Genomic DNA, 21,048 nt, shown 5'->3' on the forward strand with positions numbered 1-21,048 from the left:
TTTCTATTTCATGTCGAATGGCGGTAGCTTTTGTTTTCTTTCGACTGCCTTTTATTGGGAGAAAGGGGACAAAGTGATATCCTTCAGCCTCCATTTCTTTCTTTCTTTCTTTTTGTATATTGTCGCTGACGTCGTGTTAAAATTCAGTCATTCGAATGGATAGTACCAACAGTCTCCCCACAATCTGAATGTAGCCTGCAGGTGAAAGCATTTAAGGCAGATCAGACCATTTAAATGGTTCCTTCTCATGAGCACAGTGTGCCAGTCAGATACAGTCCAGGCTCTGGGTTGACACCTGATTTTTAACACTGTCTGAATCGCCCCTGAGACCATTGTGTTCATGGGAAGTGGCTTCAAACCAATACATCCTGTAGTACAAGGTATTTTGATTTAAAATAAGCACTTTACTGTACCATGTGAATGATTGCAGTTCACCCAAGGCAACGTTTATGACCGTTGCTTTGGAATTTTGTATTGTTTTTCTAAAAAAAAAAAAATGCAATAAAATGCTTTGAACAACATTCTCGTCTGGCCTGTCACTTTTTTCTTTTTTGTTTTTGCTTGAAACCAGGAAAGTGAAAGACCTGTACTTTCCCTGCACTCTCAGTAGTTTCACATTAACTAGAAGGCTTATCTTCGGGCCAAGGCTGAGGCCATTTCAGCTGAATCTGCTGTAAATCCCAGTATCAGTAACGCTCCCTGATAACGTGAGCCGTGTCACAGACGCCCTTGGCTGTTGGTAAATGTTTCTCACACATGGAAATATGACTGTGGTTTCATGACACATTAGTCACGCTTGCAGCAGTGGTGAGGGGAGGCGCTCTTCTCAGCCAGACGCAGACTGATGCAACCTGCTGCAAGAGCTGCAGCCTCTCTGCCACCTGATGATCCTCACAAAATCCCTTCTGCTGAATTAACGAAACATGTCAGTGTATGATTTCAGCAGGATCTGGCATCCCGTGATTAGTCAACTGTGCAGATGGAAATATCTCAAGAGATGTTATCAGCTGGGCTTGGTCAAATGTGCGTGGAGAGAGGACAAAAATGATGATACTGCACAAGAAATGTTCTGTGTGATGAAAGGGTCTCCAGAGTCTGTGTGTGGTTGGCAGTAACGAGGGTTACAGCAACTGGTTTAGAATGAACTGGCTAATGTGATTACTTGAACGATTATTTAGTCAAAACTGATCTTAAAAGGTGAAAAATGTCCTTCCTGATTCACAGTCGTGTCTTTAGATCTCTTGTTTATATCAGGCCGGTGAAACTAATGCTCAGTTATTTTTAATAAGATGATCACTACAATCTATTAGTGATATTTATGTCTGATTTCAACCAAACTTAAATGATCTGTGGGCCCCTGCTGACACTGTCGTCTCATTGGAGGGCCACAAAACAAACAAGAAAAAACCCACAAATATTTCCTGAAATGTAGTGTTTTGTTTTTCTCATACAATAATTTCAAATATTGTATGAGAAGACAAAACTGTAAACTAATTGAAGCCTTTCATTGAACTACCAAATAAACACACTGGTCCTCTCTTCCTGGCCACACATGTGGCATCACTTCTGCTTTAATTTTGTTCGTATTTAATAAAATACAAATGCAGACATAGGTGTACACATTAGTTTGTGGCTCTTTCACTGAGCTAACACAGCCGATCCCTCGGCATGTTTGTGCTCTCTGCTCATGTTGGCTTCATATTCAGTCATTTTTGGCGTTTTAAAGAACTTATTTTAACATCACACTCAACAACAGATAAATCCTCCCTAACAGTAAAAGTACTTTGTGCATTAGATTTCTTCACGTCAGTATAAGTGGCCCCGGGCCGCGAGTTTGAGGCCCCTTTTTTAATATATTAAAAATATATTATCAAAGGGTGGGGGTTTCAACTAGCACCCGTGCAGTCGTGGTGATGCTTTAACTCGTCCCCCTTACATGTGGACTGGCAGGACTTCACGCAGTCACTGCGTGGGTTTATCAGCGGAGGCCAAAACACACGCATTCTCACACTGTTGCATAACTTCTTGTTCGGCGCAGAAAAAGCGTCAGAGGTCTGGAGGAAACTGCATGATGCAACAGCAGTTTGTTTTCTGTGCGGTGTCCAGGAAACATGGCGTGATCCACGGGAACACCGCGCAGGTATTTGTCTCCCCCTGCTGTCCCGTTAAAACATTTCAACGGGACGTGCAGGCGGGGTTAATCAGCTGCAGATAACGGAATTTCACGTCCCAACATTTAAACGTTCAACAGCATCCAGTTGATGTTATTTGTGCACCGTGTGCGTGCACAGAGTTGTTTAGAAGGAAGGATTTCTCTAACACGAATCATATGAGCATGTTTATTAATAAGCTACAGGGCCTGCTGAAGTCTGTTTGTGTATCTTTAGATATATTTGTGTCGTGGTTTCGGTCCATTTACTTTTGCTTTTGGTATGTTCCCTGTGAAAACAATCAGCTCTGTATTGACATCTGGTTTGCATTTTATAATAACAATTAATGGAGCCGAGTAGTTGCCTGTTTCACTTCATCTTTAACAGGATCATAGCTACAAAGATATCCGTGTGAAAAGCAACGCATATCAGTTCACTGAAGGGGGTTACAATAAATCCGGTGAAATAAAAGCGTCATCTTTGAAGCCCTTCATGACGCCCTGTTATTTTTCTCGCCGCCGACACATTCGTGGCATTTTACAGCAAAGTAACAAGTGTAAGCAATACTAGCCAAATTCAATAGAGTATTTCTAGATCTTATCATTTTCATCCATTTGATGAAATTTCTCTACAATTCTACAGCAGCTGCTACAAAATCCATTGTTGGACAGAGGCTCATTTTATTTCTCTAGTTTTGGCTCTGGACACCAGCACAGCGGACACTAAATCAAACAATCAAAATGTGACCGAAGTTTAACCCAAAGATTTTGCATTAACTACTGCAGAACAGACTAACAATCTTAAATGTACGGCTTATTTTTTAATACTTGAATGAAAATCTTTTGCTGTGAGTGACGGCCTGAACTCTAAATTGCCAAATGCCGTTTGCTCCCTCAGATGCTCTGCCAGACCTTGTTTATGAGACTCTCTGCCTTGAGTTTTGTATTTAATAACTGAAAAGCGGCTCTGTTGGATTGAAATCAGGTGACTCTCTTGTCCACTGAGTAATATCCCGTTTCTTGAGAAGCTCTTGGGCATTTCTACAGATTTTGGTGATTCTGAGCAGAACGCATCGCCCTGCGCACTTTATAATTCATCCTGTTACTTCTATCGGCAGCCGCATCATCAGCAAACATCAGTGACAAGGTAACACTGGCAGCCATACATGCCACACCATGTTTTAAAGATAAAATGGTATGTTTTAGATCACGAGCTGCTTCTCATCCCAGCTGTTTCAGATGTTTTCCTATAAAGTCTAATCCAGTCTTCCAGTTCTTGAGTGTAATCAGCACTCTAAACTTTGCAAGTCCTAAAAATATTTGTATTTTTTTTTTTAAATAAAAGGCTTTAATTTTGAAAAATCTACATTATCAATGGGGCAAACATTTTAAAATAGTGAGCTTGTTGAATGTTTTTGCCGTAGAAAATCAATAATGTGAACTTCAGCTTATGTAAAATTAAAAGCCAAACTATTATCCATAAGAATAAGTAAGAATGTGTTGAAGAATAAAGGGATTCATATGAAATACTGACTTTCAAACTCTTTTGCATAATCGAGGCTTTCTGTGTACATTTGCACATATCTTAATAAATCACTGCAACTGTTTTTTTATTTCCATGCAAAGTATAAAGAAATAAGGAGTGGCTCACTTTTGCAAAGTAAACCAGCCAAAGGTTCAGGCGTTGAAAGACTGCCAATTATTATGCTGCTCCTGCACACCTGAAGCTGAGCTGGATCTAATTGGTAGCGCTGTGCGATACTGCAGGGCCAGTATTGCCGATACCAATACATGTAAAATATAAAGGGAGCTTGTATAGATGAGAGCAGTGTGTCCTGACTTATATGAATCAGCATTAGTTTTTTAAATTCTGAACACATTTTAATGACCACTAAATCACTGTTAACACAACAAAAACACTCCACTGGTTTTGTTGCATTTTGAAAATTAGACGCGACAGTTAACACAAAAAAGTTAAGACATTTATCGCACTAGATTGTTCCCCCCCCCCCAAAAAAAATAAAAATCCAACACAATTTTAACACAATTCAGTGCTACATGCTGAACTTGGAGGATTTAGTATCGATCTCATTGTGCTAGTATCGATCTCATACCAATACTAGCGTTGGTATTGGTACTATCGGTCTGCCCACCTCTACTAATTAAACCGAGTGGAGGGCACAAAAACCACGAGCAGCGCTTAGTTAGAAATTTGCCAGTGGAGCTGAAGGTAGGTATCACGTAGGACCACATTAGGAGCCAGCTAATGTTTTCTTTACCTGGAGGGTGTGCAATTTATTCATCTTTTTTTAAGGCAGTACAGGAAGTCTGGTTGATAGCGCCAACCACCTTCTAAGTTATGTATTGATAGGTTACTCATTTTTAAACCCTCAAAGTTGTGACCATCCACAAATGCTTAATGTGGGCTTTAGAAAGAAAGATTAAATAAATGATCGAATCCAAAGGTTAATCGCATTAACAGGCTGTTTGGGTGTTCAAAGAAGTAGTTCCCTTATTTGAGACCTATTTTTAAGTCCGTAAGTTTGAGGCATTTAATTTTTCTCGGCTAACTTAAAGATGGTGACTGAATAAGTTGGCACAATTCTCAAAAACACTGAGTTAAATCTGTACGGCCCAGATATGTAATTATTCCCCCTTCCTTAAACATTTTTGCCCGTTGTAGTGGAAACGGCACAGGTGTTTTATCTAACGAGGGTTTCGTGAATGTTCCGAGCTCTAAAGGTGGACCAACGTCTACAACCACCGTTGTTTGTGCTGTGACATGGTTTCCTTCTTTTCTTCCGCATCACCAGGTCTGTCTTTGAGATATCTGACTTATGTGAAATAAAATCTTGAAACACTTGTCTCGTTTACTTGGCTTTCACACGGACCATGAAGGGCACATTCAGGTGTTCTGGAATTAGCTTGACTCCGTGTGTTTAAGGTTCTGGACATGTTCGGGGAAATAAATGAATAAATAGCCAACATATTGTCAGCTCCCGTATTATAAACGGAGAAGTGTCCGCCTCAATCCCTTTTCGAGTGGAACAGTGACGGGGTTCGAGGAAAACGGCCGTATATTTGACTCGTTTCTACGCTCGCCGTGTAGCGGAGACGTTACGAGTCGCTGCGAGCCAACCTCACGCGAGATTTCGCTGCTCCTGACCGATTCAACATGGCGCCGTAGGAACGTTGTTATTGTTCCGTCGCTCCTGCTAGCTCTCGCTGTCCGACTAAAACTACGTAGATAAAAAAGGCCGAACGCTTTCGTGCGGGCATGAAAGGAGCATCTGGGGATAATGTTAAGATCCACCGGCTTCTTCCGAGGGATTGACTGTCCGTTTTACGCGGAACACAGCGAGGGCCAAGGCGGCAGGAATGGGTGTAACAGACCGTACTGTCACTTCAGGCACAGCCAGCAGAGACGGCCGTCCTACGGAGCACCGGCAGATGTTAAAAAGCAGAGAGACCTTCCCTCCGCACACAAAGGTGCTCGGCATTATTCTGTCAGTTACTGAATGGACCTAAATACGTGTTTGCACAGTTTGTAGGACGAGTGTGGAGTGGCACACGGTGCTGTGGACGTGTGGGAACTGGCAAATCACAACCAGAAGCCCTGGCAGACGTGTTATTGTTTATATCGTGGATGCGGAGTACATTAAAAAAAGAAAACCAAACCAACCTTTAAGGACGTGTAAAATAACCGCAGGCAGGAAATTGCAGCAGCGCACATATTCTGATGTACTGCTACAAAATTAGAATATTGCACACATGACTGCACAAAGCGAGGCGTGAAAAACGGGACTGAAGCACCAGATGAGGCGGTCACAGAGCTGTTAATATGAGCTCATGTAAAGCAGTGAGGGCGAAAAATGTTCTACTGCACTTGTAGCAGAAGGTGAGGCGTTCATGACCGATTCGCTCTCCAGTAGCTGTTCTGGTCTCTACAGTGTGTTCAGAGGCGTTAAAAAGACGGTGGCACATTCTCCTCGAAGAATGCTGCTCTGCATCCTACTGGACTTTGTTATATTATATGGTAATAATGAGCATTTCCAAGTAAACATTTAGGTTTTAAAATGGGGGGAAAAGAAAGCAGAAAATGTTTTAATTAAATCTGGGCGCGATCACATTCCCACACTTTGCTCATTCCTTTGCCTGCTCCCTTCTTTTCCTCTTCCCTTCTAGCCCCGTCTTTTACCTGCGCTATTCCCTCCTCTGCACATGCGCAGATCACTTTGTATCCAGTCTGCTCGACCTGAGCTGTGGTCATTTCTAATCCTGTCCATCAGCATCCGGCCACCTTCAGCTCCCAAGCCACACATCATAGCAGGTCTCACTAACATCTACTCGAGCATGCACACGTTTCACTCATCCACCTTCATTCTCCACTGTTACACCTGTCTCCCTCTCATTCATCGTGTATTCTGTCCTGCTTCTACCGACTCTGATTCTTCTTCTCTCCGGAGTGTAGCTCCACCTGCTGCTAACTCTCACATCCACGTCCCTGTGCAGTTCTCCTTAAACCTTTAATGCTTCCATTACAGAGCCTCTGAAGCTTTCTGTGCCATTTGTGTCCATATTTAAACGTCAACTCACGTGGTGATAGTTGTGATTATGCCCTAGTTTAACTTGATCTAGCCAACTGCATCTGATGGGAAGAACTGTATCTCGCTCTCCTTCCATCAGTCTAACAGTGACCTCACCGTCTACAAATATTTGACTACATAAGGCAACAATCATTTCCACAGATTGAGTGAGTGGCCTGTAAATTATTGCAGGAACAGTGAATTTTCTACATACAGGGACAGAGAAACAGCTGCAGTGTGAATGCATCACTTCCTGGTTAATATTTGACGTGCTTAACGAGTTGGTTGTATCCGGTCATTTCTATTTAAAATGCACACAGTAAATGATCACTTTTATTCTTCCCTCCAGATCAAGGCTACGATCCCTTCAATCCTGAAGTAGTGAGACCGCAGGAGCAGCAGAATGGCAAGCCGGCTGCCTCGGGCGACATCAGTGGCGCCTTGGAGCTGGTCAACAAGGCCATCGAGGAGGTCCGGAGTCAGGTGGAGCGGGAGAAGAGGAAGCTCTCTCGGATTGGGGACGAACCGTACAATCCCAGCGAGAACGCCAGCTTGTCTTCGTGCAAGACGGACACGAGTAAAGCGGCGGGTTCGCACTTGGCCTATGATCCCGGGAGTTACCAGATCACATCAGGAGGGTATAATCCCACCCCTGGCTGCAGCAAGTACACCTTGGATTCAGACAATCAGGGGCACAACAGCAACTCTATGGAATATGTTCCCACGTCGCTGAAAAGGCCTTTGTCTCGGACACACTCGCACCAACCTCCTTCTCCTCCTCCTAGCCCAAAGCGTTCGAATAGCACGTCCTCTTCAAAGTGCAAATACACTGTGGATAATTCTAGGCCATCCACGGACATGGAGTACGACCCGCTGTCCAACTACTCGGCTGGAATCGCTGTGAAAAACAAGAGGAGTGAGGGCGCTCGGCCCGTCAGGACAGAAGGCAGCAAGGCGCACAAGCTGTCTGGCTCGGAGTTTTCCGATGAGGACTATGTCGTAGCTGCGAAAAAGCCACGGCAGCAAAGCGTAGACACAAAAAAGTACACCTTCTCTGACTCTGATGGGGAGAGCTCTGGGGCAGAGTATCGCCCCACCTCGCTTAGCAATCTGCAGCAGAGAAAAGCCGCCCACGGCTCAGACTCTTTTGGGAAGGGGAGAAAAGGGAGTGGTGAAAGTTTGCTAAATGCACTGATGCAGAGGAATAAGCAGGACTCTGACACCCAGGAAAATATTAAAAGAAAGGACAGCCCAGAGAAAAAGAAGAAAGAGGGAGGTCAGACTAGTCAGGAGAAAAGTAGCAAGACTGAGAAACTACATAAACTTGAAAAGGGAGCAAACAAATCATCCGGTAGTAAGAGTAGCGTCAGCAGCAGCAGTAAAGACAGAGGGTCGATAAAAAGCTCAAACCAGGATTCGGCGAAAAAGGAGAACAGGAGTCACGACAAGAAAGACGACAGGAAGAACACAGTGAAGGTTAAGACGTCGGATAAAATTCGCAAGGAAAGCAGGGACGAAAAGAAGAGCGACACCAAGTTGAAAACTTTGGATAAAGTGAAAACGGACTCAAGCAAGCAAGATAAACATGCAGAAAACGGCGCGAGGGAAAGCAAGAAGCCGAAAACATCAGACAAGGAAAAGGAACAGAGCAAATATAAAGAGCATCCCCACAAAAACGGGAAGCTCGATGGTATTAGAAGAGAAAAAGATGCGAAAAAAGTTAGCAAAAGCGGTTCTAGCAGCAGTAAAGCGAGCCCATCGAACAGCAAAGATAAAGCGAGGCAAAGCGTCGGCGCTTCGAGTGTAAAGAGACAGAGTTTGAGTCTGAGCCACGCTGATCTGTTTGGAGACGAGAGTCCGGACGAGGCCGAGCAGATGGAGGCGGACTACGACGACGAAACCGAGGAAGTCCTGGTGAGGAAATCTGCCGACGCCTTAAAGAGGACTCGTCTAAACAAGAGGAAAGCGTCGGAGCTGACTCCGTCCTCCTCGGAGGACGAGGGCGACCGCGACGTGGACTGCAGCAGGGCGGGCAGGGACGAGGTTGACGGCGTCAGATTTGACCTGTCCGGTTTCCAGGACGATCTGGACTTTGACTCGGATCCCATGGAGGAGTGTTTGAGGATCTTCAATGAATCCAAAGACGTGAAGAAGGAAGACAAGGGAAGGCAGGCCAAGCAGGTGCTGATGTCTGTCGCGCTTTAGCCGTTTCCTTTTTTTTGCTAATGAATTTGCTTTGATTTCAATAGAAATGTCGTGTTGTGCCCTCTCAGCAGCACTCTAGGGACTCAGAGGAGGAGAAGAGCACAGACAGCACTTTAACCACTCTCTTCCCTGGTCAGAAGAAGAGAGTCTCTCATTTTGTTGCCAAAGGAAATGTAAGTTTCTTCCAGTGTTTTTGTTTTTCCCGTCCTATAATCTCACAGTCAGGACCGGCAGCAGGTATCTCTGAGGTTGCTCGTTATATAAAGAGTGAGTTTTGTGCACAGTGTCGCACAGAACTACAGTTAATCATCTTACGACCTGCAGGCTTAGTTTAATGCTCATCTTTGATTGGGATATGGAGAAATAACACGTATTGCACAGTGTAACCTTTGACCCGGCTTTTCTTGCTGACGAGTCCAAGGAGACATCTTTAAATGTCTTTGATCAAAACCCTGAAATTTTACTATCATCCGCTGTAAGAAGAAATACAACAAAAACAACATAAAAGCTATAAAGGTTTCAATTTACATGTCCCTAAACTAATGAACTACTTTAAGTAGAGTACTGGCAGTTGAATAGTGCCTCTACCTGTTCCTATAACACCAATAATATTTGCATACTAAACAATAGGTTTTTTATGAGGGGTTAAACTCGATAGAAACACCACAATAGAAATAGAAAAACACGCGGCAGAAGTTTGACACAGCGAGGAAGCTACAGTAAGAGGAGGAACGGGAGGTTCAGGGCTTCTTTGGCTGAGGAGGAGTTCGTCGTTACCACTTGAAGTCAAATGTTTGCGGCTCGTTCACGCTTCTGTTGTCTCTGTTCTTTAAACGCCGGAGTCACGGGGAGGCCAGACAGCAGACCTCGCCTCGACTCCGTGTTATTTCAGTGCAGGTGTGAGTTCAGGAAACGCGGCGGGCGAGGAAGTAAAGAGCGAGAAGGCGATCTGAGGCTGTCGGGGCTTTCCGCTCATGATTTGTCAGTAGTTAGCCAGTAACTGCTCGACTGGGCGTTTCCATACCTGTGGTGACAAAATGGTCAGCAACAATTTGGGTGATCTAATCAGCGGGTGTCAGCTGACTTTGAAGTGTAGCTTTTTTTTTGATTGCATCATCAGCTCTGTTCTGAGCAACCAAAATAACATTTTTCAGTTTTTTAATCTAAGAAATAAATTCGGCTTACATGTGGCAACCTGTGAGCTCTAACCTCTGACTCACAGTTTCATAGAGGAACTGCCTCCAGACTGATCTGTAACGGTTTGTGTTGTATGTACGTCAGCGCCTTCACTTTTAGATAAAACTTCCTGTTGTCGTTTTTCAGACTGATGCACCTTCCAGGACTGCGGTGCGGCCGTATAAGAGACCCACGGCCCAGGAGATCTGCTACCAGCGTATGCAGATGGCCCAACAGCAAGCGGCTCAGCTCTCTGCTTCGGTCAAAGCAGCCACACAGGCCTCAAGCCCCAGCTTCTCTGGAGAGAGGAAGAGAATAGCGCACCGTCCTAACCCTCAGATAGCATCCTCCAAAACAAGTACGAGTGGCTCGGTTTTCTTTGCCAAGAGGCAGAAATGGCAAAAATCTAAACGCTGACGTTACGTGTGTGTCTTTCTGATTTAGGTCCCGCAGACACTAAACATGCTGCAGGTCGCGTGTTATCCCCCAGTCACACCCTTCAGAGTGTCAAAGCTCAGACCACAGTCGGTATTTTGTCCAAGACCTCGTCTACCGTCACGCAGAAGAGGGTGGCGCACACACCCACCCTGAAGGTATCCCGAGCTTCCTGTAACCTGATGCGTCGGATAGTTTGCGCACGTGGCTTGAAGTCATTGTTCTCTCTCCGTTTTGACCTTTTCAGAGTACTTCAATGAGGCGTCCTGTCATCCCCACCGAGTTCGGGGCCAAAGTTCCCACCAACATCCGCCAGCGCTACCTCAACACTTTCATCGATGAATGCGTCAAGTTTTGCCCATCGGAGGACGGCGCCTTCCAAATGGCATGAACAGCACATTTGAAACAGCCTAGGCTGTTTTTGTTTTGTATGAACCATAGATGGTGAAAAACATGGACGTAGCTACAAACCTGCATTCTATCTAAAGACCACCAGATGGCGATAGCTGTGGTCCTGTAAAGCCCGTGGGGGAAGCGGCTCACCGAACACTTGTGTGTTCATTTTATGGGCTCAGTCACTCATATCGGGTCATTTTAAATAAAAAATTAGGGCTATTTTAAAAATCTTGATCATATTGTGTATGAAAATGGAACCGCACACTCGTTGCCTCTTTGCATCACTCTTGGTTTTTGAAACCAAAGTGGCGTTGGCGGGGAAACGGTCTTCACAAGGCTTTAAAGCGGGACTTGAGACACCGCCAATGTCGCAGTAGCTACGTCAGTCTTTTCTGCCCTCTGTGGTTCTGATGGTGGATAAAAACCGTTGATGTGCTGCAGCGGTGTAAGCGGAAAGTCTCGTTTCAGGCCCTCGATGAGGAGAAGCTGGTGTACGAGCGCAGTAGCAGTAAGAACATCTACCTCAATGTAGCTGTCAACACGCTAAAGAAGCTCCGGAGCAAGAGCAGCGCCAGTCCGTCTCCCGTCACCAGTAGGTCACCAGTAGGGGTTTCCCATACACGTTACAGTGGAGCTCTTTACATCCACAAACAACGACATGAGTGCAGCAGAAGTAGCAGGTTCTCCATATACAGTAAACATTTGGTGGTTTTTTTGTGTTTTCCCCGCAGAGGAGCCGGGGTCAGTAGCTAAAAGGAAGCCACAGTCCCACGAAGAAGTTCTGGGAGGTCGTCTTGCTGCCACAACCAGCTTCACTGTAAACAGGACGGGTAAACAGCAGGAGGAGAAACTCATCGGTGAGAGGACGAGTCCGATTTCACGCCGCTCTTTCTCCGGCCTTGTTAGGAACGTTTCCTTCCTCCTTTTGGTTTGCAGATTAAACATCTGATAAAGTGAAAAGTGCAGGACAGAGAAGCTGAAAGATTCTTTGTGTCAAGCAGAGACTTGTTTACTTGTTGAGGCGCTTTTACTTTAACAGTGAAGCTGTTCAGATGGTCTTGTGACTGTTTACCGCCAGCTACCTGCCCCGTGACCCGACGTCAAATGCAGCGTGTTTACGAGACTTTTTCTAAAGGGATCATTCACTGATCAGCAGCAACTAATAAATCCTGTGATATGTTTATAGAGCAGTAGGTAATTCAATTGAATCAGCTGTGGTGGAAATAATCATTAGATGTAACCTCAGATCGTCTGAGCTCATCTCGAGAAGAATCGCAGTTGCGTTCGACGATTGCAGCCGTCGTCCTGAGTTTTCAGCGTCTGTGCAAAGACGTCATTTAGGTGTGTGCGTCTCCCTGCAGGAGCCACACTGTACAGGAAGATGAAGGCGTACCTGATGACAGAGGAGCAGCTCCAGCAGCACGGATACCCGCGGCCGAACCCCGAGGCCGCCGGCAAGGCCGTCGTTTACAACCAGCCCGAGAAGAAGGGCGTCGCAGACCGTGAGTGACGCTCCCGCTTCTCCCTTAATCGCTGTTAAACTGTGAATTCATGTTAACAGCAATATGAACGTGATCTGCTCTTCTGCAGCGTTTAGCAAGATATGCTGTCGATGCGGCGCAGAGTATAAGGTCAACGTCAACGGCAGCTGCGTGCGGAAGGAGGAATGCAGCTTTCACTGGGGACGTTTGCGCAGACACAAAGGTGCGTTTGCTTTATTCATCAGAAGAGCATCCCATCAGTCTCCCAGTCGGCACCTCAGCCATCTTTGCCTTTCCCTTCTGCTTCTCATTCACTTTCTTTCATTTATTTTTATCTGCTCCTGTCTGTCTCCTCTCTTCAAGTTGCTGGAGGCTGGGAGACCAACTACAGCTGCTGTGCTGCAGCTGTGGGCGCTCCAGGCTGCCAAACGGCCAAGGTACCCTTAAAAGAAAGCACTACATAACAGGACAGCACACTCCCCATCTACATGTATTAATACTCCGTGTATTTAATACAACACTGTAAAGACTGAAATATCTTCTATATGTGGCTTTTTGGACCTTTCTTCATTCCTTTGGCAGAATTGCTCCATCTCATACAGGTTGGAGGGGAGCACTGGTTTTCTTCCGTTTCCAGTTCCTTCTACAGGTGCTTGATTGGTCCTGAGCTGGGACACTTTTGTGGTTTCTTGCTGGTGTGTTTCAGGTGTCTTGTTTAAGTTTCTTCTTCTGGGCCTGAAATCTTCGCTCAGACACTCTGTAGCTTCCTGCGTCCACCTTCACGTCTCTCACCTCGGGTCCCCTTCGCAGGAAAACATCAGCGTTGTGCAAAACTGTACCAACTGTATTCATGAACTAATGCTAGGCGCTCTGCGTCATCAACATACGCCTTTGGGAACTTTAACAAAATAGATCAGCCGTTGTTTCAGACCGCAGGACTTTTTCATCTCGTGGCCTGAGTCGCCTACATCGAGCTGCCTTTCAGCCACTGGCAGCAGGCTGTTCATGCTGTCCTGTGTCTTCACTGTGAGAAGTGTTTGCTCTGATTTTTCCCGTGGAACTGTGACCAAGACGTTTCGTCCCACATTAGTCAGATCCAGGACCGTTAATGTTTCCCATCATTGTCTTTTTTAATGTTGCAGAGATTTTCTTAACATCCTCACATCTGCGCTTTGACACAATCTTGTCTCACAGGTGTGACAACAACACCAATCGGGCATAACATTATGATTGTCTCTTCACCGCGGCGCCGGCTAATTTAGGGAGCAGTGAGCATTTTGTTGTGTCAGAAGCAGGAAAAATGATGAAGTGTAAAGATGTGAGTGAGTTTGACGGGGGCTGCATGACTGGGTCAGAGCATCTCCAAACTGCAGCTCTCGTGGGTGTTTTGGGTCTGGAGGAGTCAGCATCTATCAAAGGTGGAGGAAGGAACAGCGGTGGACCAGCGACAGGGTGATTGATGTATGTGGGGACTGAAGGCGGCCCGCCTGGTCTGAGTGACTTTAAAGGGTGTGTTGCTAACATCTTGGTCTGAAGCATCATAAACCTGACAGCTAAAAACGGTTTAAAGTAATAAAGTGTGCATAGATGTGTATAAAGTGCAGGTATGAAAGCACCTGATAAAAAGAGCAGGCGTGCACGTTCAGTTTCTTTTCTTTGTTTTTCTGTCTGAATGTCAGTAAAGTTTTCACCTTTGAAGACAGATTCCTCGTTTGTGTCTAAACTTGGCTGTAACTGAGAGAAATAACAAGGAAGCAGCAAAGTGCCAGTCGTGATAAGAACTGGTTTGTGGTCATGGTGCAAAGAATCCTGCACATTGCACGTCTCCTGCCGATGACCTTTCCGTGACCTAAACGCAAACTCGCAAGGTCGAGAAAAGACGAGAAGAAGATTTCTTGCTGAGAGCCGCATTGTTCAGAATCTACTCGCACAAAAGTACCTGATAACACGCTGACGGACGTGTTTGATGAGAGTCCGCTTTGTTAAAACTACAACGTCCTGCAGATGGACTACAAAGGTGCATCTTAGATAGGCGGAAAGCACAACTTTGTTACCGGGGTTGGAGTTACTCGTTGCAGCTGTTCATCCTGCTGCGCCTCCGGCCTTCATTAAGGCTTCTCTGCGATGCCTCCAGCTTTTTAACTGACGGCATAAATCATACAAGCTCATAATCTTGATTTATTAAGTCTCACCCAAGGCAACAACTTCATAAGACGCGGATTTTATTAAAGCAGCGTCGTGTTTAGAGTTCAGCGGTGGGTTAGAGGTCGGTTCAGAGTGAGATGGACACGAGTCACTCATGGTTTCAGTTGATGTGTTGAATCACAGCAGGGCGCTGCATCGATTCGACCTGCGGGACGGAAACACCGAAGCCCCTTTGCTTAATATCTGGAGAATTTAACCAGCTCTCATTACGGCTGCAGTGCAGCTGCCTCCAGGTCGTTTCACTCAGAGACTTTTGTATCGTCCTGCTCTTATCTAGCAATGGATTAGCAGGAGTTGATAAAAAGCCAGCACACTCGGGGACTGATCTGCTCTTTATAGAGGTCGAATTGACCTTTTTAATACCTTATGTTACATGTATCCCTGTTTATTTACATATGTACATATTACTAAGTTTATCAGACCTAAAACGGTTCCTGTCCCCACAGCAACACGTTCAGGACGGGCGTAAAGAATCACTGGACGGCTTCGTGTCGACCTTCAGCAAACCTCTGCCTCCAGATGGAAACGCAGGGGTGTTTGCTCTGGACTGTGAGATGGTGAGTTCACCACCATCTTCAGTTTTGTGCGTTTTTATAGTTAATTTATTGAGTTTATTGTTGATTTATACGTAGTTTCACCTGTGAAAACTTGGCAAATAATTATGCTTTTATGCTTTTTTTGTTACTTATATGTTTGCTAAATAAAATCTTTATTTCAAAGAGAGTCTCTTGTGTAGAAATGATGTTGTTTCTTGTCATTTATTCATTTTTCCCTCACCTGTGGAAACAGTGTTACACAAAGCAGGGTCTGGAGCTGACCAGGGTGACGGTCATCGACTCAGAGATGAAAGTCATCTACGACACGTTTGTGAAACCTGAAAGCAAAGTGGTGGACTACAACACGCGGTGAGTCCTGAGACAATATATCAGCCGGCTTTTGCTGCTTAACTAAACCAACAGTGATCTCGGGTCTGATTTTGATCTCGTGTGTGACTCACAGGTTTTCGGGTGTAACGGCGGAGGATCTGGAGAGCGCCGCCATCACCCTGAGAGACGTTCAGGCCGTGCTGCTCTCCATGTTCAGTGCTGAATCCATCCTGATAGGACACAGCCTGGAGAGCGACCTGCTCGCTCTGAAAGTGAGTCGCTTCTTCACTGCAGAAAATGTAAAGCAGTTTCATTTTTCCTTTTTCCCCTTCAGCCGTCCACCCAGCTGTGCAGGTTTCCTGAAAGTCTTGTGAATATCATAACTCGAACAGGATTTTATATCGTGTGTGCATCTGCTTGGAGGGTGAGAGGTAGCGCTGGTGGAGGACGTCCTCCCTCTGCTTAAAATGTACTAACTTAACCCCACGAGGTTTACCAAACGGTCACTGCAGTGAGTTTTTTAAAAGCTATGATGTCACAGCGTGGGTGCTTTCCTCTCTGGATTGCAGCTCATCCACAGCTCGGTTGTAGACACGGCCATCGTGTTTCCTCACCGCCTTGGTTTGCCCTACAAGCGTGCCTTGAAGAACTTGATGGCTGATCACCTCAAACGCATCATCCAGGACAACGGTGAGAACGATGTCGTTGATTTCTTTGTAATTCTTCATAAAAATTGAGCACCGCAAACACCGGTGTTTCTCAGCAGCATCTAAACTGATCTGTGTGGAAAATGACATGAATGTTGTTTGAATTGCTCCGATTTAGTTTGGACGTTTTTGGAAAATTAGGAATGGGGGTGGAGCCTGTGAGGGCTGCGATGTGCACGGTGTCACACACGGTGTTTCAGGATGAAAAGAGTAAATTGCTGGTAAATCTTTAGGGGAGGACGGCTCTTCAGATGGATGCTGCTCCAGTCATTTTATGAAGTGGGTGAAATAATAGTTAAATGATTCAATTATAACAGCAGTTTCATGGGAATGTAGTAAACCTGGAGGGTCCAATAAAATGAAAGTGAGCAGCTATAAATTTAAACTCATGAGTGGAAGCTCATCTCACACAAGTTTTAATTCTGCTGGTGAAAAAGACAAAGTGCTTCAGGTCTAACTGATGTCACTGCAGTGTGACCGTGTCACCAGCAGATGTCGCTGCAGAAGCCCGAGTGTTTGGGGAGAAATCTGCGTTTTTGACCTGAAATACAAACGTCCGTCTACGACAGCAACAGCTTCACGTCCTCAGTCATCCAGGTCACGGTGGCAAGAAGGCACCTGGACTTTGTTTTGTTGGTAAAGGCTTTTCAGCAAAGAGGCTTCTTCATGTCTGAACACTTGGTGTTCACAAACCAAAAAGAAGTCCACTTGCCTTCATTCCAAGTACTCAAGACTCTTATTTGTCCACTGTGAACGACCATCTTTGAACAGAGGGCGGGGCCTATGACACCAACTGTCTGCCATCGATAATCCAGTTCTGAGATCCTTCCCAGACGCCTCAACGCCCACTCACATCCTGGGCCCTTTGACCTCAGGAAATCACATGATAGGGTGGGGCCAGGTTTCCCAATGGGTTCACCTGAAACCCTGGCTGATTGTGACCCACACCTGTGTTCACACCTTGGCTCGTGTGATTAGGTAGAGGATCATTAGGGGGTCCGTTGTCCCTCTTGGTGATTTACTCCCACAGAGCTTAAACTCTCCACCATTTGACCTTAGAACTGAAGAAGCTTCTCGGATGAGAGGTGAAACGTCTTCAAGCAGGTTAAACAAGTCCAGACGCTTTTCTCTCCAAGCTCCTTAGACGACGATGACCTGGATGACTGAGAACCTTCACAGAGACTCTTATTTTTGCTGTTCTTCTAGCAGATTTTCATCCTGGCCTTCAGTCATGAGTCAGTTGACTTTCTTTGAAGAGCTGCTTAAAGGGATTATTTTACTCATTAAAGTCACTTTACATGTGTTGAGAAGTTCTGAGAGCTCTTTGCCTCCGCTAGCTTCAATGACGGGAAACGTAGGAACAAACGGGGCTTAAAAAGAAGACGATGTTACTTCTTTGTTTGTAACTTGTGCGTGTCTTTTCAGTGGAGGGCCACGATTCGAGTGAAGATGCAACTGCCTGCATGGAGCTGATGATCTGGAAGATCAAGGAAGACGCAAAGGTCAAAAGATGACCTCTGACCCCTCTGCTCTGTTCTTCAGTATGATTTCCTGCTTTCATGCTGGTTGCAGGCGGACAGAAGTTCAGGAGGAATGCACTTGCTCTCACTAAGAACCTGTGGTCAGAGGAACGGGGGGGGGGGGGGGGGGGGCGTTGAGCAGAGTTTGACATTTTAATCAGTAAAAGGCTGAGAGGTGATGATGATGCTGAGAGGTGATGATGATGATGAGAGGAGCTCGGTGATGATGCTGTCTACTGTGTTTGAGATGCGAGCTGTCAGCCCCCGTCAAAGCAATAGGAGCCTCGATTAACCATGTTTTCACTCGCGGATTTTTCTTCAGTTCTAAATAATGTAAGTTAACACATATTTCTGTTTAAGGCCTCAAACCTACTCATAATTAAAAACCGCTCCACGGGAGAACTAGTTAGAAAGTCGGGTCGTTGTCCACTGAACGTTAGGAATTATTATGATATTCATGGCAGGCTGTACCTTCGGCCTAAATTGCACTATAGAAATGCTCTTGTTGTTTAGGGCCCAAGTCTGAGTACCTCATGTGTGTCGTAACGAACGATGTGTTACTTGTTCTTAGTTACATTTAGGTGCTTTCAGCCGTGTAAATGCGCTTCTTCGCGTGGCACCTAGTTTCCTGTCGCTGGCGCTCTGTTTATACGGCGTTTCTAACAGAGATCGTTTTGTCGGTTGCCTCTCAAACCTGAGAAATACTTGATTGTGTCGGAGGGCAGAAAACAAAATAAAGTCAGCCTGTTTGGTTTGGTGTAGCTGAAGGATTCTCTGTGTTTTAGTGTCCAGGCACAACAGTGACGATCCACCGCTGTCTCTGCGTGAAGTAGAACCACAGGAATAGTCGTGCCAGCAGGTGTGACTTTGTTTTTCCTCCGTAAAATGACTCAATTATGTTCAGTTGTTGAACTAAGCCTTGGTTGTTAACAGCAAACAAATCTCCGTTTAGTGAGCATCAGCGAACCTGTGCTGTTTATGTTGGAAATGACTGAAAAACTACCAGTGCTGTAAATAAGCAGTTTTCCTTTTGTATTCTTTTTTTTTTTTTTTTTGGTGGTTTATCTTTTTCTATTAAAATCTATTAGTTTAAACTAAATGTTGCTCTGATTTCTGGCTCCATACACACCCGTACACCTGCCCGTCATGAATCCTGTGCTGTCCTTTCCTAATGCTCCTGTCATCGTAACACACCCACGTCACCAAGCAAAATGAATCCAGTGAAATTCCCAGTCGGGAACCGGCCAACACCCAGGGAACGTGGTAGAGCGGGACGCTGGCGGGAACTCTGTGCAGCTGACGTCTGGGCAGAAATGATGTCATCGAGTCACGTCGACATCGCGTTTCCAGCAGCTGAGTGTTTCAGGAGGCGGACCCAGCATTGGGGTGGTGGAACAAAAATCAAACTTGCAGTGTCCTAAAAATATAAAAGTTACTTAAGCTTACTTACTTTTAGGAGTCAGTTCATGTGAAGATGAGACTTGTGAAACTTCTCCTGTTGCTGTTGAATTGAGTGTGACACCTGTGATTCCTCTTATTTCTTTTAAGGCTGTTATTTAGAAGAACCCCTCTGTGAACTAGAAGTGCTGTTCTCTGAATAACAGTCAGACCTCGACATGATTTTTGGCCTAAAGAAGTTTGATTGCGAGGTTCCTCTCCCCTTTAGTCCAACCAGAGGTGGCTCCTACATCACAGAAGATCTATTCTCAGGCCTCACGTGTCGCACTGGTTTAAGTATCCGGTTGAACCACTTGTGACATCACTATTTAGTGTTAAACTGAACACACATACACCTTTCAGTGCAGCAAAGCTTAAACTTCCAACACATAATATTCTCAATCCTGTATTTTTTCCATAAAGGGGACTTTAAAGTGTGATACAGGATGTTTTCATTATTGTGCGTTTTCTCGAGCAATGTCTCATTTTAAGCTTGATTTAACAAACTGAGCTCGACATTTCGACAGACAGGGAAGAAAGAAATCATTTCCATGATCTCTCGAGCTGCTGAAAAGAACTTAAAAACAATGGTAAATGTAAATATTGCTTTACTTGTCCCTAAGGACCCCAAAGCACTTTACACAACCAGTCATCCACCCACTGGTGATGGCAGCTACATTGTAGCCACAGCCACCCTGGGGCGCACTGACAGAGGCGAGGCTGCCGGACACTGGCGCCATTGGGCCCTCTGACCACCACCAGTAGGCAACAGGTGAAGTGTCTTGCCCAAGGACACAACGACCGAGACTGTCCGAGCCGGGGCTCGAACCGCAAACCTTCCAATTACGAGGCGAACTCCCAACTCTTGAGCCACGATCACCCCAGGAAAAAGGAAAGTTTCCTGCTTAAAGTTTGCAGCAAAGTTGTTAAAATGAGTTCAAACAGCGAGGGGCCACTTCCACTTGGATCCGTCACACAGGTGCTGTTTGTGTGCACAGCAAGTGCTCGAACTTTAGATTTTGCAGATTCTTGCTGAATTCTTGCCGCTCTGGACTTTTAACTTGTCGTGGGTCTCTGCCGTTGTTCAGATCAGAGGACTTCTTCTACCGCAGCTGCACAAATGCTTTGTGACAGTGTGACAGCTTTTTCTCGGGACAGGCCCGGGCCTCTTGCAGGCTATATGTCCCTTTAAAACAGCAGGTGCAGCCGGTTTAAACTCTCCTCTCTCCAGCAGATGTGTAAATCGTAAAAAAAAAAAAAAAAAGATAAGAGAGAAATGCTAAACTGTGAGGCCCATCCTTTCTTCAGTGTGTTTGCCTATTAAGCTCCTCCCGTCACATGTCAGTATGCATTTCCCCAGGCCGGGCCACGGACCCCAGGTATTAAAAGAGCCAGTTAGCAGGGATCAATACCTACACAATGTTCCAGTGACAGGGAGGGGCCTTCCTAGTGTTTATTGAGTGTTCCAGAGATTTCGAACATGTGGAGCAAAGCAGCTTAGAGGGGTCGTCTTCATTATCAAATTCGATCAGTGCCTCTCTTTCTCTGTCCCCCGTGATCACCTTTGACTGGTGGTGGTGGGAGGAGGGGGAAGCTGCAGGCCGGGACCCCAAAAGTGACCACATGCTGAGAGACGGAGGGCTGCATTATCTCTGAGAGGAGCAAAGGAACACTTTACTGCCCACATCGTGCATGGACTTAAAACTGACGTTGGAGTTTATCGAGTCTGTAATCGATAAGTCGTTAACAATAAATGATTGAGCTGCTACAGCTTTGCTCGTGGACCTTTGCTTCCATGGTGCAACCTGGAGCCAAGTGCTCGTAGGCTGTAAATAGCGATCACTTTCATCATCGATGTACAAAAACTGACACACTCGGATGTCTC

General features: G+C 45.5%; 1 protein-coding gene across 2 annotated transcripts; it reads left to right on the plus strand.

Moving 5' to 3' along the window:
* Nucleotides 1–5,232: 5,232 nt before the first annotated feature.
* On the plus strand, nucleotides 5,233–17,856 carry rexo1 (REX1, RNA exonuclease 1 homolog). Of its 2 annotated transcripts, none has more exons than XM_026147267.1 (16): nucleotides 5,233–5,638; nucleotides 7,085–8,916; nucleotides 9,009–9,113; nucleotides 10,264–10,474; nucleotides 10,561–10,709; nucleotides 10,799–10,936; nucleotides 11,416–11,539; nucleotides 11,679–11,804; nucleotides 12,309–12,449; nucleotides 12,538–12,651; nucleotides 12,792–12,865; nucleotides 15,080–15,190; nucleotides 15,423–15,538; nucleotides 15,633–15,771; nucleotides 16,069–16,189; nucleotides 17,632–17,856. In XM_026147267.1, the coding sequence occupies exons 1-16, from the start codon at nucleotides 5,449–5,451 to the stop codon at nucleotides 17,718–17,720; spliced, it is 3,780 nt and encodes a 1,259-aa protein (XP_026003052.1). In that variant the 5' UTR covers nucleotides 5,233–5,448; the 3' UTR covers nucleotides 17,721–17,856. The 2 variants fall into 2 exon arrangements, with proteins under 2 accessions (XP_026003052.1, XP_026003053.1); XM_026147268.1 differs by having other exon boundaries at nucleotides 9,012–9,113.
* The last annotated feature ends 3,192 nt before the right edge of the window (nucleotides 17,857–21,048 follow it).

Source organism: Astatotilapia calliptera, chromosome 17, assembly GCF_900246225.1.
Source record: "Astatotilapia calliptera chromosome 17, fAstCal1.2, whole genome shotgun sequence".
NCBI lineage: Eukaryota > Metazoa > Chordata > Actinopteri > Cichliformes > Cichlidae > Astatotilapia > Astatotilapia calliptera.